This window comes from Stegastes partitus, unplaced genomic scaffold (assembly GCF_000690725.1).
Source record: "Stegastes partitus isolate 25-593 unplaced genomic scaffold, Stegastes_partitus-1.0.2 Scaffold2272, whole genome shotgun sequence".
Lineage (NCBI taxonomy): Eukaryota > Metazoa > Chordata > Actinopteri > Pomacentridae > Stegastes > Stegastes partitus.
Genome location: NW_007580003.1, coordinates 29358 through 41735, shown reverse-complemented (window position 1 = coordinate 41735; position 12378 = coordinate 29358). Strand labels below are relative to the sequence as shown.

The following is a 12378-nucleotide window of genomic DNA, read 5'->3' as shown; positions in this document are numbered from 1 at the left end:
CGCAGGACTTTGATAAAAACGTGTGACAGTCAGAAAACAGAAGGTGGAGCTGACAGCCAGCATCAGTGTGTGAGGAAATAAAAGTCCAGGCCTTCCAGGATCACACAGGCCTCCTCAGCGTCTGAAAAACGTCGCTTCTGTCACTTTCTTCCGCTAATAAACCACTCCTCTAATCAGAATCAGTGAGAGCCGATACTCACCCATCGATCCGTGTCTGCTGGAACCTGCTGCAGATTCACTTCTGTTGGTTTTACAGGTTTTAGTTCTGCAGATAAACTTTCTGCTGCGAGTCGATCACAGCTCAAAGTGAAAGTAAAAAACAAATCGCGACCGACAGTCGACAGAGGGCCGTAAATGAACAGCTGCTGCTGAAAATGTGTTTTATGTTTAATATTGTGGCGACTTATTCTAAATATATATGATTCACAGTATTTTAATATTTAAACTAGTCAGTACATTTTATATTTAACATTGTAGAGTCTCAACCTTAACACTTACACTGATTTGTATTTTACATTTATTATTGTAAAAACGTCAGATAACGATATAGAACAAATAATACGTAGGATAATAAAATAATATTTTCTATTTAATATTACGGGATCTTAACTATAATGTCTCTAAATATTAATGCGAAAATGTAATGTTATTGTTTAAACTTGTCAGGTACATGTAGATAATAAACACTGTTGGAGTGTCTTAAGTATAATATCTAGATTATTTCAGTAAATTAGTATTTTATATTTAATATTATGGGGTCTCAACTGTAATATTTAAATTAGTCATAAATTCATAGAATAAATAATACTGTAGAAGCTATATTATTTAAATTAGATTGATTTATATGATAAATAATATTGTAGAAATTTAATGTTAATATTCAGATTTCTCATGTAAATGTATGTAATATATAATATTGTTGGTTCTTGTTCTAATATTTAAATGTGTCATGTGAATTTATAACGTTTATCTTTGGCTCTTTGTTTTGTTTTGTGTCCTCTAGAGAGAACGGTGACTGATGAGGCAACATGTAATCAGATTACATTAAGAAGCAGCTACAGTCATCTTAGATTACTTTGGATGAAAAGTATCCCTAAATGATAGTTACATTCAGAAGGATTACTTGATAGCATTTATCTTTACAGTAAGGCCGTTTTAATCCTATGAAACTTCCTCCATGACACCAAAAGTCAACGCTGGTTGCTCCTCTCAGGTTGCCAGTTTTGTTGCCTCATGTTTGTTGTTGATTTATGGATAGTTCGGTTTTTATTCTTTTTGATTTGCACTGAAGCTGGAAGAGGAACAAACTGGTCACATGACTTCTGGTTGGTTGGTTTCCAGCAGGTTGTTTTTGTGGCGCCATCTAGTGGAGCTTCAGCAAACTGAGGTTGTTTGAGCATCAATATGCAGATTTTTGACATTTTAGTGCAATTCAATCCAGGTTCTTAACACTTTAATGTGTTAATGTGCAGATTGTTGACACTTTTGTATGTTAATGTCCAGGTTTCTAAACTTTAGTGTGTTCATATTCAGTTTTATTTACATTTTTCTGTGTCATTAGCACAATATTGATATAGTTTTGCGTTAATATGTCGGCATGTGACAGTTTTGTGTGTGAATATTTTGGTTTTTCACACTTTGTACAATAGCATCCAAGTTATCAACATTGTTATGTCAACTTACTGCGATTATGTATTTTTTGTTAAATGAAAGACAATGACCACTAAAGTCACAAATAAAATTATTACTTTTCATGCTGAATGTATCACAACAGGTCAAAACTGTCAATAATGTCCATGTCAAAAACTTGTTTATTCATCTTTGAACATTCCATTCTTCCACAGGTTTTTTATGTCCTTTTTCTGCCTGATTTGCACGTTTACTTTCTGGGTGTCTTCTCCCAGAGAGCGGCAGCAGCAGGCGTTTCTACTGATGAGTGTCACGTTTCACATGTTCTCCGTTGTTCTCCTTCAGAACCTGGACCAGGCGTGAGAACAGCTCCGAGTGTTCGAGGTTTTCCCTCCACAAGAACCTGTACCGGCACAGTTTGATCATGTGTTTTAAGGGCGGATGCAACCTGAACTTTTCCATGAAGCCCGACTTCTTCTTTTTGGGCGTCGATATCAGAACCAGGGAGTGATCGAAGGGTGTGTCGCTGAAGAGCTTCAGGACTCTGCAGAGCCTCAGCCTGTGTTCCTCGGTGAAGTCTTCAGGCTGCAGAACCAGCAGGAACACATGAGGTCCAGGAGCAGAGTGTCTCACGCAGAGCTCTACGTGTTCTGTTAGTTTGTGTTGGGAGACGGTGGGGTGCAGCAGATCTGGAGTGTTGATCAGAACTATCTCCTTGTCCTTCAGCAGTCCTCTGGCCGGCTGAAGGTCCGGTTCTTCACCGGGGCCGAAGGCAGGAACCTCCAGGATGAAGTTAGCTGCTGCTGTCCTCTCAGACAGGCTGTTCCCCATCAGAACCACCCTGATCTCAGACACTGACAGGAGAACGTGAAGACACTCAGGTGTGGAACGTTCAGTGTGGAACCCAACAAGGTGAGAACTTCCTGCACACGTCCTAAATATCAAGACCCTCCAGTAAAACAAAACATTTGGCTTCTGTTTGTGTGTCAGATCCAACCTTCAAACACTGTTGTACGTCAATAATCAGGTTTTTGACACGTTCATGTATTAATATTCAGATTATTGACACTTTCTGGTTAATATTCTGGTTTTTGAGACTTTTGTACGTTGAAATCCAGATTATTGACACTTTTATGCATCAATATCCAGATTATTGACACTTTAATGCTTTAATATCCAGGTTTTTGACCATTTTGTAGTTTAATATTCAGATTTTGTTACTTCTGCACATTATGTCTGATTTTCAAACACATTTGTGCATTTTCATCCAGGTTGTTGATGCTGTTGTGCGTTAATATCCTGATTATTGACACTTTTATTTGCATTAATCTATAAATTACTTTCACTTTTTGGGGGTTTTAATCCTGGTCTTTGACACTTTTGTGCATTAATATTCAAATTTGTGTCACTATTTATACAGAGATACACAGATTATTCACATTATTTTGGGCTTTGTTATCCAGACTATTGACACTTTCGTGCTTTAATGCCCAGATTATTGATGCTTTTATGCATAAATATCCAGATTATTTACATTAATATCCACGTTTACAAGACTTTTGTGCATTATTATCCAGATTATTTACACTTTTGTGCATTAATATCCAGGTTGTTGACATTTCCTGCTTTAATATCCAGGTTTATGTGACTGCCGTGCATTCATATTCCACTTTATATAACTTTTGTACATTAATACCCACGTTATTGACACGTTTGTGCATTAATATCCGGAATATTGACTCTGTTGTGCACAATTGTTCCAGTTTTTGAGACTTTTGAGCATTAAGATCCAGATTGATTTTGATGTTTACCTTTGTGTGTGTTACTATCCACGCTGTTGACACTAGGTGGCAGTGCAACACGTCCTTAATGCTCCCGGCTGACACTGGATATAAATGTCTTTGCAGCAGCTTTAGTTTAAATCATGTGTAAGTGCGTAACTTGACTAACTGGTGCAGAATGTGACCCACTGGTTGGATCCAGTGACTTACTGTCAGGAGGCTGCAGTCTGTAGCTGCTGCTGATCTGCACATCGTCTGTGGAAGCAAACAGAAGTCAGCTTCTCTGAACAGCCTCTGTTCAAGGCTGCTGCTGTTACAAGGTCACCTAATCCCAAATTATGTCCTGTATCCTCTGGTTTACCTGATAATCCGCTGAAAAGTCANCAGATAAACTTTCTGCTGCGAGTCGATCACAGCTCAAAGTGAAAATAAAAAGAGTGAGGAGCGACTGAAACCCGAGAGTGTCCTAAATAAACAGCTGCTGGATGTGTGTTTTATTTTTAGTGTTGTAGAGACTTAATCTGGATGTGCAGTAGCAGTCATAAGTTTGGACACACCTTCACCGTCAATGGATTTCATTTATTTTGATCAATTTCAACATTGCAGATTCATACTGAAGACATCAAACTATGAAAGAACACGTGGGATTATGTTGTAGACGTGGAACTGAAGAGTTGAACTGAGCTGGATTTGATTTGATTTTGTGCATCTTAGTCCCCTGATTGTTTAATGCGTTTTATCTTTGTCCTGTATCATTTGTGTCATGTTCGACCTTATAATATGTGTAACTTTACAATGATGTGTCTTCTTGGCCACGTGACTCTCAAAAAATACATTTTAATCTCAAGGAGTTTCCTGGTTAAAGTAAAGGTTAAATAAAAAATAATATTGAATTGCTGACAGCACTTGTCTTCTTTAGTTTCTGTGTTTTCATATCAAAGTATATGGTGTCGTATTTTGACAGTAGTGTCTGTAGAAAAGTAAAAAGTCTTCTCAGGACATTTTGTGTTTGATTATGCTTTATTTTTAATTTGAAGTATTGTAGTAAAGGAGTTACTGTTCGTTCAGTTCTATATAATAATATGTGAAAATATGTACTTGTATTTCACATCGTCTCTGTCCACATAAACGTCTGCCAGTCTGCTGTCTGCCTCAGAATCCATAGATATGTATAATAAAGGCTCGATGTCTTAAGGCAGCGTTTCGAACGGGATCATCCTTCAGCCATCTTGATACAGGCAAGCTCTCTGGCGGAACCTGTGGTACGTGAAGGAAGGTGAGTGATCTGCACAAACTCTCATACATACTCTTATCTCGCTGAAATCTTGACAGATTGTTTGGTTTCTTACAAACGTTATTAACGTGGCTACAATTCAAATGACAAAAATACAAATAAAACACAAAATAATTAAAACACAAATTGTTGCTGGCTGTGAGAGTGTACCATAATTATCCGTAAGTGCAGTGTTATAACTACACCTCTGACGCTTATAACAAACCAAACAGTTTGAAAATCGGTAGAAAATTGAGCAACGTGAGATTAAATATATGAATCAAGCTCACCATGTGGGAGCAAAAATCTTGAAACAAATACTTTAGTTTTATTATGAGTGAGCTAAAACAGATAGTAGCTAATGGAAGCTACATGGAGTCAAAGCTAATCGTTAGTTTAAAATAAACCAATAAAGACTTAATTTGCTGTAATTCTGTTCTTTTTGCACAAGAACAAAGTCGTACGCTGCCTGATGCTGGTATTGGGACAACAGCAGAAACTATTCATTATTTAGTTGTCAACTATTAATTACCAGCTGAATTGATCATTGATTCATCAGTTTGAGTAATTGCTCAAATATAGAAAGCCAAGCTTCTTTCACCACTGATTATTAAATGTGAATGTTTTCTACTAATTCACATTTTCTGAAGTTTTATAGACTAGATAGACAAAATATGTATATTTTCACAAAAGTTCACATATGATGGAGAGATAAACTTTCACTGACAATGTTTAAATGATGTTAACGTTGAATGATCAAAACTGAAACAGTGGGTATCACAGGATGATACAGCTTCTCTGGTACTTTTCTTTAAGATCTTTTGTCTCTTGTTCATGTTTTCTCTTCAAGTCCTCAATTTCTTCTTTGAGATGTTTTTCTTTGTGCTTTGAGAGATTTTGGAACAGTTCACTTTCTTTACGGTTACTGTCTTCTCTTTCTTGCATTTGTCTCTCGTGTTTTTGCTTCACTTCCTGCAGCTCCTCCATGTGTTTTTCTACCAGAGCTGTAAAATCTTTGGTGTATTTCTGTCTGAACTCATTGAACTCTTCAGCTTGTTTTCTGGCCTCCTCTTCGTATTTCTTCTTCATGCTGTCCATGTCTTTCTTATACTTCTCTTCTAATTCTTTTCTCTCTCTCTCCTCTTGGTCTCGTTTCTTCTGGTCTTCTTCTTTCCTTTGGTTTTCATATCTCTGTCTCTCCCGCTCATATTCTTCTTGGAGCTTCCTGAGTTTTTCTTGCTCATCCTGACGTCTCTGTTCGTCTTCTTGGTATTGTTTCTCCCACCACTCTTTTCGCTCATTTTTCCACTTTTCTTGTTGTCGTCTCATCTCCTCTCTGCTCTGCTCCAGCTCTCTGTCAATTGTTTGCTTTTTCTCTGATTCTGACTTTATTTTTGTCTCCAGAGCTCCAAGTTTTTGTTCCCACTCCTGTTGTTGAAGTTCTTCTTGCCTTTTCTTCTTCATCTCCTCTTCTGCTCTAATTTTCTGTTCTTTCTTTTTATCCTCACGCTCCCGGTTAATGTTTTCCTCCATTTCTGCAAGTTGTTTTGCTCTTTGTTTCCTCTCCACTTCAATTTCTGCTCTCTCTTCTTCTGTCCTTTTCTTCATTGCTTCCATTTCTTCCTCATGTTTTCTCTCCAGCTTCTCTTTCTCTCTCTTCATCTCTTCTTCCTTCTCCTTCAGGATTCTCTCCACTTCTTTCTGTATCGCTGCTTCAGCTTCTTGCAGCATCTCGTTGGTGAAGCAGCTTCCTCCATTTTCCTTCACCATGGTGTCGATCTTTGTTATCAGCTCACTGACTTGTGTTCGGTTTTGTTCATCATAGTTGTTAAACACGTGGTATCCTCCTCCACAGTCAGAGATCAGCTTCTTAAAGGAATCATCACATCCTGTTTTAATGTAATCCTCAATAGACTGTTCATCCCTCTCCAGTGAATCTCCTCTAGTGAAAAGAATGATGGTGAACATTTCTGAATTCTTTCCAAAACCTTTCTTGATTAAATTTAATGTCTCCTTCTCCTCTGGTGTGAGTCGGCCGATCTGTAGCACCAGCAGGAAGACATGTGGTCCTGGAGACAGAAGACTGATGCATTTCACCATCTCTTCANCAGCACAATCCTGAATGCAGACACTGTTGATACAAGAGAAAATAATAGAAAATATGTTGATTAATGCATTAGTTTTCTTTCAGTAAAGATGTGATAATTCTAGGGCTGAAACAACTAATCAATTTAATAGATTAAAATCAATAATAAAGTAGTTGTCAGCTAATTTAATCAATGATTTCTTGCTTAGTAACATTTTTTACTGTAAGCGGCCCCTTTTTTAAATTTTTTTTATATATTTTCAACTAATCTGTTCTAGCAGCTGCCAGAGTGTGGCAGTAATGAGCCAGCTGTGGCTGTGGTCCACCAGCACAGCAGGAGAAGCTGCCAACAGCCAATCATTGGCCTTGTTTTTCTTCACATGCGCCCCAGCACAGTCAATGTGTTCAGCCAGGCAGCAGGCGAAAGTTCAAAGAAAAAGGAGAACAAAGAAAAATCAGGAGAAAAAACTTTACAAACAAAATCATCCAAAGTGTGGGAGCACTTCACACTAAATCTCAAAATACGAGTGACTGGCAAACTTTGCAAAAACAAACTTTAAAAAAAAAACAACAACAACAAAAAACAAGTTTATCAAATTTTTTGTGTGATGCTTTCAATTGAAATATCTTTCCACAGACAAGGTAGACATAAAGCTCATTGTGTTCTTTCTGATTTTAGCCGTGTTTACAGAAATTAGTTAAAATACTGTAAAATACACAATTCTTTTGTGTTTTTCTTTTTCTTCATGAAAATATGTTCTTAGCAACTTACCTGGGTAAATAAAGCCTAATCAAAAAAGTTTGTTTAAAACAACAGAAAAAGATTAATCAAATAATTGTAAAAATAACTGAGGGATTCATCGATGATCAAAATAATCGTTACTTGCAGCCCTACATTATTACTAATTGTAGAGGAAAAGCTAATTCTCTAACTCAGTGTAGTTTGTAAGTTGATTATATTTTCATTAGAAGTTGTCTAAACTCAAAGCACCGTTGCCTCTGTGTTCAACAGTCCAGACTCAGTTAAACTTACGGTTAGGTGGCAGAAATTCAAAGCTGCTTCTGCGCTTTCGTGGCTGCACATCTGTAACTGTCAATGCAGAAAACATACAAATTAATTCATTATAAATTATTACTGTTCTTACTTAAAGCACCTAGCCTCATTAAATGCCCCAAAACAACATTTCTCCTTTCTTCCTGTAACACACCTGCTGTAAATGACCTCTACATGAATAAAGTCTATGTGCTTGTACAGCCCGTCCAAATGATGTCAGCAGAATAACGAGCAGCACCAAAACTCAAGCAGGTATAAAACTCAGTACGACGACTCACCAGGTGCTGCAGTCTCCATCATGTGACTGTCACATCAGAATAAATATCCTGGAGACCTACTGCCGGCTTCAACAGCCTGAAAGAACAGAAGAAAAAGTCCATCTATTTATCTCACTCATCTACATGCAGACCTACATCCATTCCTCCATTTTTTCCACTTGTCCGGGGTCGGGTCGCGGAGGCAGCAGGCAGAGCAGGTCATTCCAGACCTCCCTCCCCCCGGTGACGCTTTCCAGCTCTTACTGGGGGATCCCTCTGGCGTTCCCAGGCCAGCCGAGAGATATAATCTCTCCAACGATTTTGGGTCTGCCCCAGGGTCTCCGCCCAGGTAGACGTGTTCGGAAGACTTCCAGAGGAAGCCTACCCGGAGGCATCCGAATCAGGTGTCCAAACCACCTCAGCTGGCTCCTTTCGACGCAGAGCAGCGGCTCTACTCCGAGCTCCCTCCGGATGTCAGAGCTCCTCACTCTATCTCTAAGGCTGAGCCCAGCCACCCTGCGGAGGAAACTCATTTTGGCCGCTTTTATCCGCGATCTCGTTCTTTCGGTCACGACCCAAAGCTTGTGACCATAAGTGAGGGTTGGGACGTAGATGGACGACGGTCCGGTACAGCGCCCACATTACTGCTGACGCCGCACCAAGCCACCTGATCACCTCACGCTCCTTTTTCCCATCACTCATGAACAAGATCCCGAGATACTTAAACTCCCTCACTTGAGGAAGCAACCCCCTGATGAATCGCCACCTTGTCGCGGTGGAGGGGTTCGAGTGTCCCTGTGATCCTGGGAGCTATAATGTCCAGGGCATTAGCCCCTGGTAGGGTCTCCCAAGGCAAATTGGTTCTGGGGGAGGGACCAGACAAAGAGCGATTCAAAGACCCCAGATGACAGCACAAAAAATGAAAGCTGCCACCTCGCCTGGATCAGGGAAACCGGGGCCCCCTCCTGGAGCATTAATTAATTAATTAAAATAACTACAGAAGAAAAGAATAAAATACAATGCAATAAATAATAATAAAAAATTAAACAAGATAATAAGACAAATATATACAAGAATTTACACATCTGAGCAGAAAATGTATATGTACACTGTGTAAAATAGAAGTTCAAATAACAATTTTGGCTGAGGATGGCTCAGCTGTTCAGTAGAGTTATGGCAGTGGGGTAAAAACTGTTTTCATGAAAGTGAAACTAAATGAACACCTTGATTGAAATTGTCAGTGAAAGGTCTGCATTTGATTGTTTTTCTTAATCCAGAGGGACATGAATTTCTTTTGCTTTTACCCCAAATTGTGTAAATGAATTGAAAGTGATATATATGTGTGTGTGTATATATATATATATATATATATATAAAATAATTGTTATTTCCTGGTGTTGACCTTAACAATAAAATTAATTCAAATCCAAATCAATTTATCATTCTATCATGTACATGTATTGTAGTCACTGACCCGAACAAAAGAAGCTAAAGAGGACAGAAGATTAAATCAGCAGGGATGATATTTAATCAGAAATTTGACACACAGGAATTTAATATTTACAAATAACACTGAATGTCTGAGAGCCTGCCTGCAATAACTTCCATTATATTTTGAATTGTCACCTGGTGAATTGAATGTTTTCTTTTATATTGATAAAGACAGAAATAGATGCAGGAACAGAACAAACTGGTGCATTGAAGTGAACTTGCTGCAGGATGTTGTGTCTCCCCATGATGGCAGTGATGAGCCCAACTAGGTCAAAGTTCTGCAGCAGAAATAAAACTTACAATAATTCTGAAATAAAACTTTAGTGCATGAAAAAGTCTCAGTGAGCAAAACTAACAGCAAAAGTAACCAAGGAAGTGCAGGACTTTGATAAAAACATGTGACAGTCAGAAAACAGAAGGTGGAGCTGACAGCCAGCATCAGTGTGTGAGGAAATAAAAGTCCAGGCCTTCCAGGATCACACAGGCCTCCTCAGCCTCTAGATAATAAATAGAATCAACACGAAGCCCAGACTTTAGTCCTGACATTAAAACTGCTCCTACGTTTGTGAGAGTCGCCCAGAAACGAGCAGAACTCAGAATCTGTGGAGTTAAAGAGTCTGAACAACATCGCTTCTATCACTTTATTGCGCTAATAAGCCGCTCCAATGATCAGAATCAGTGACAGCCGATACTCACCCATCGATCCGGATCAATCCGTGTCTGCTGGAACCTGCTGCAGATTCACTTCTGTTGGTTTTACAGGTTTTAGTTCTGCAGATAAACTTTCTGCTGCGAGTCGATCACAGCTCAAAGTGAAAATAAAAAGAGTGAGGAGCGACTGAAACCCGAGAGTGTCCTAAATAAACAGCTGCTGGATGTGTGTTTTATTTTTAGTGTTGTAGAGACTTAATCTGGATGTGCAGTAGCAGTCATAAGTTTGGACACACCTTCACCGTCAATGGATTTCATTTATTTTGATCAATTTCAACATTGCAGATTCATACTGAAGACATCAAACTATGAAAGAACACGTGGGATTATGTTGTAGACGTGGAACTGAAGAGTTGAACTGAGCTGGATTTGATTTGATTTTGTGCATCTTAGTCCCCTGATTGTTTAATGCGTTTTATCTTTGTCCTGTATCATTTGTGTCATGTTCGACCTTATAATATGTGTAACTTTACAATGATGTGTCTTCTTGGCCACGTGACTCTCAAAAAATACATTTTAATCTCAAGGAGTTTCCTGGTTAAAGTAAAGGTTAAATAAAAAATAATATTGAATTGCTGACAGCACTTGTCTTCTTTAGTTTCTGTGTTTTCATATCAAAGTATATGGTGTCGTATTTTGACAGTAGTGTCTGTAGAAAAGTAAAAAGTCTTCTCAGGACATTTTGTGTTTGATTATGCTTTATTTTTAATTTGAAGTATTGTAGTAAAGGAGTTACTGTTCGTTCAGTTCTATATAATAATATGTGAAAATATGTACTTGTATTTCACATCGTCTCTGTCCACATAAACGTCTGCCAGTCTGCTGTCTGCCTCAGAATCCATAGATATGTATAATAAAGGCTCGATGTCTTAAGGCAGCGTTTCGAACGGGATCATCCTTCAGCCATCTTGATACAGGCAAGCTCTCTGGCGGAACCTGTGGTACGTGAAGGAAGGTGAGTGATCTGCACAAACTCTCATACATACTCTTATCTCGCTGAAATCTTGACAGATTGTTTGGTTTCTTACAAACGTTATTAACGTGGCTACAATTCAAATGACAAAAATACAAATAAAACACAAAATAATTAAAACACAAATTGTTGCTGGCTGTGAGAGTGTACCATAATTATCCGTAAGTGCAGTGTTATAACTACACCTCTGACGCTTATAACAAACCAAACAGTTTGAAAATCGGTAGAAAATTGAGCAACGTGAGATTAAATATATGAATCAAGCTCACCATGTGGGAGCAAAAATCTTGAAACAAATACTTTAGTTTTATTATGAGTGAGCTAAAACAGATAGTAGCTAATGGAAGCTACATGGAGTCAAAGCTAATCGTTAGTTTAAAATAAACCAATAAAGACTTAATTTGCTGTAATTCTGTTCTTTTTGCACAAGAACAAAGTCGTACGCTGCCTGATGCTGGTATTGGGACAACAGCAGAAACTATTCATTATTTAGTTGTCAACTATTAATTACCAGCTGAATTGATCATTGATTCATCAGTTTGAGTAATTGCTCAAATATAGAAAGCCAAGCTTCTTTCACCACTGATTATTAAATGTGAATGTTTTCTACTAATTCACATTTTCTGAAGTTTTATAGACTAGATAGACAAAATATGTATATTTTCACAAAAGTTCACATATGATGGAGAGATAAACTTTCACTGACAATGTTTAAATGATGTTAACGTTGAATGATCAAAACTGAAACAGTGGGTATCACAGGATGATACAGCTTCTCTGGTACTTTTCTTTAAGATCTTTTGTCTCTTGTTCATGTTTTCTCTTCAAGTCCTCAATTTCTTCTTTGAGATGTTTTTCTTTGTGCTTTGAGAGATTTTGGAACAGTTCACTTTCTTTACGGTTACTGTCTTCTCTTTCTTGCATTTGTCTCTCGTGTTTTTGCTTCACTTCCTGCAGCTCCTCCATGTGTTTTTCTACCAGAGCTGTAAAATCTTTGGTGTATTTCTGTCTGAACTCATTGAACTCTTCAGCTTNTTTCACACTTTCCTGTGTTGATATCCACCTTTATGACAGTTTTGTACATTATTATTCAGATTACTGACACTTTTTATGTGTTAACAGC

The 12378-nt window shown here is 38.0% G+C and overlaps 2 protein-coding genes across 2 annotated transcripts in view; both read right to left on the bottom strand.

The window, feature by feature from the left end:
- LOC103374532 (GTPase IMAP family member 8-like) overlaps positions 1-11280 on the bottom strand; it is a 28999-nt gene extending 17719 nt beyond the window's left edge. The window contains exons 1-3 of the mRNA XM_008304631.1: positions 10268-11280; positions 8102-8177; positions 7803-7859 (exon numbers count right to left, since the gene is read on the bottom strand). Coding sequence (XP_008302853.1) covers positions 7803-7859; positions 8102-8123 — 79 coding nt within the window. The 5' untranslated portion in view covers positions 8124-8177; positions 10268-11280. The remainder of the gene's footprint in view (positions 1-7802; positions 7860-8101; positions 8178-10267) is intronic.
- Positions 1438-2539, bottom strand: LOC103374530 (GTPase IMAP family member 2-like). The gene has a single exon (XM_008304628.1). It carries the CDS (start codon positions 2458-2460, stop codon positions 1927-1929), a length of 534 nt encoding a protein of 177 aa, XP_008302850.1. The 5' UTR covers positions 2461-2539; the 3' UTR covers positions 1438-1926.
- Positions 11281-12378: the final 1098 nt, after the last annotated feature.

What these genes read in the sequence shown, in the direction of transcription:
- LOC103374530 (XM_008304628.1), bottom strand. Translation starts at nt 2,460, where the DNA reads ATGGGGAACAGCCTGTCTGAGAGGACAGCAGCAGCTAACTTCATCCTG.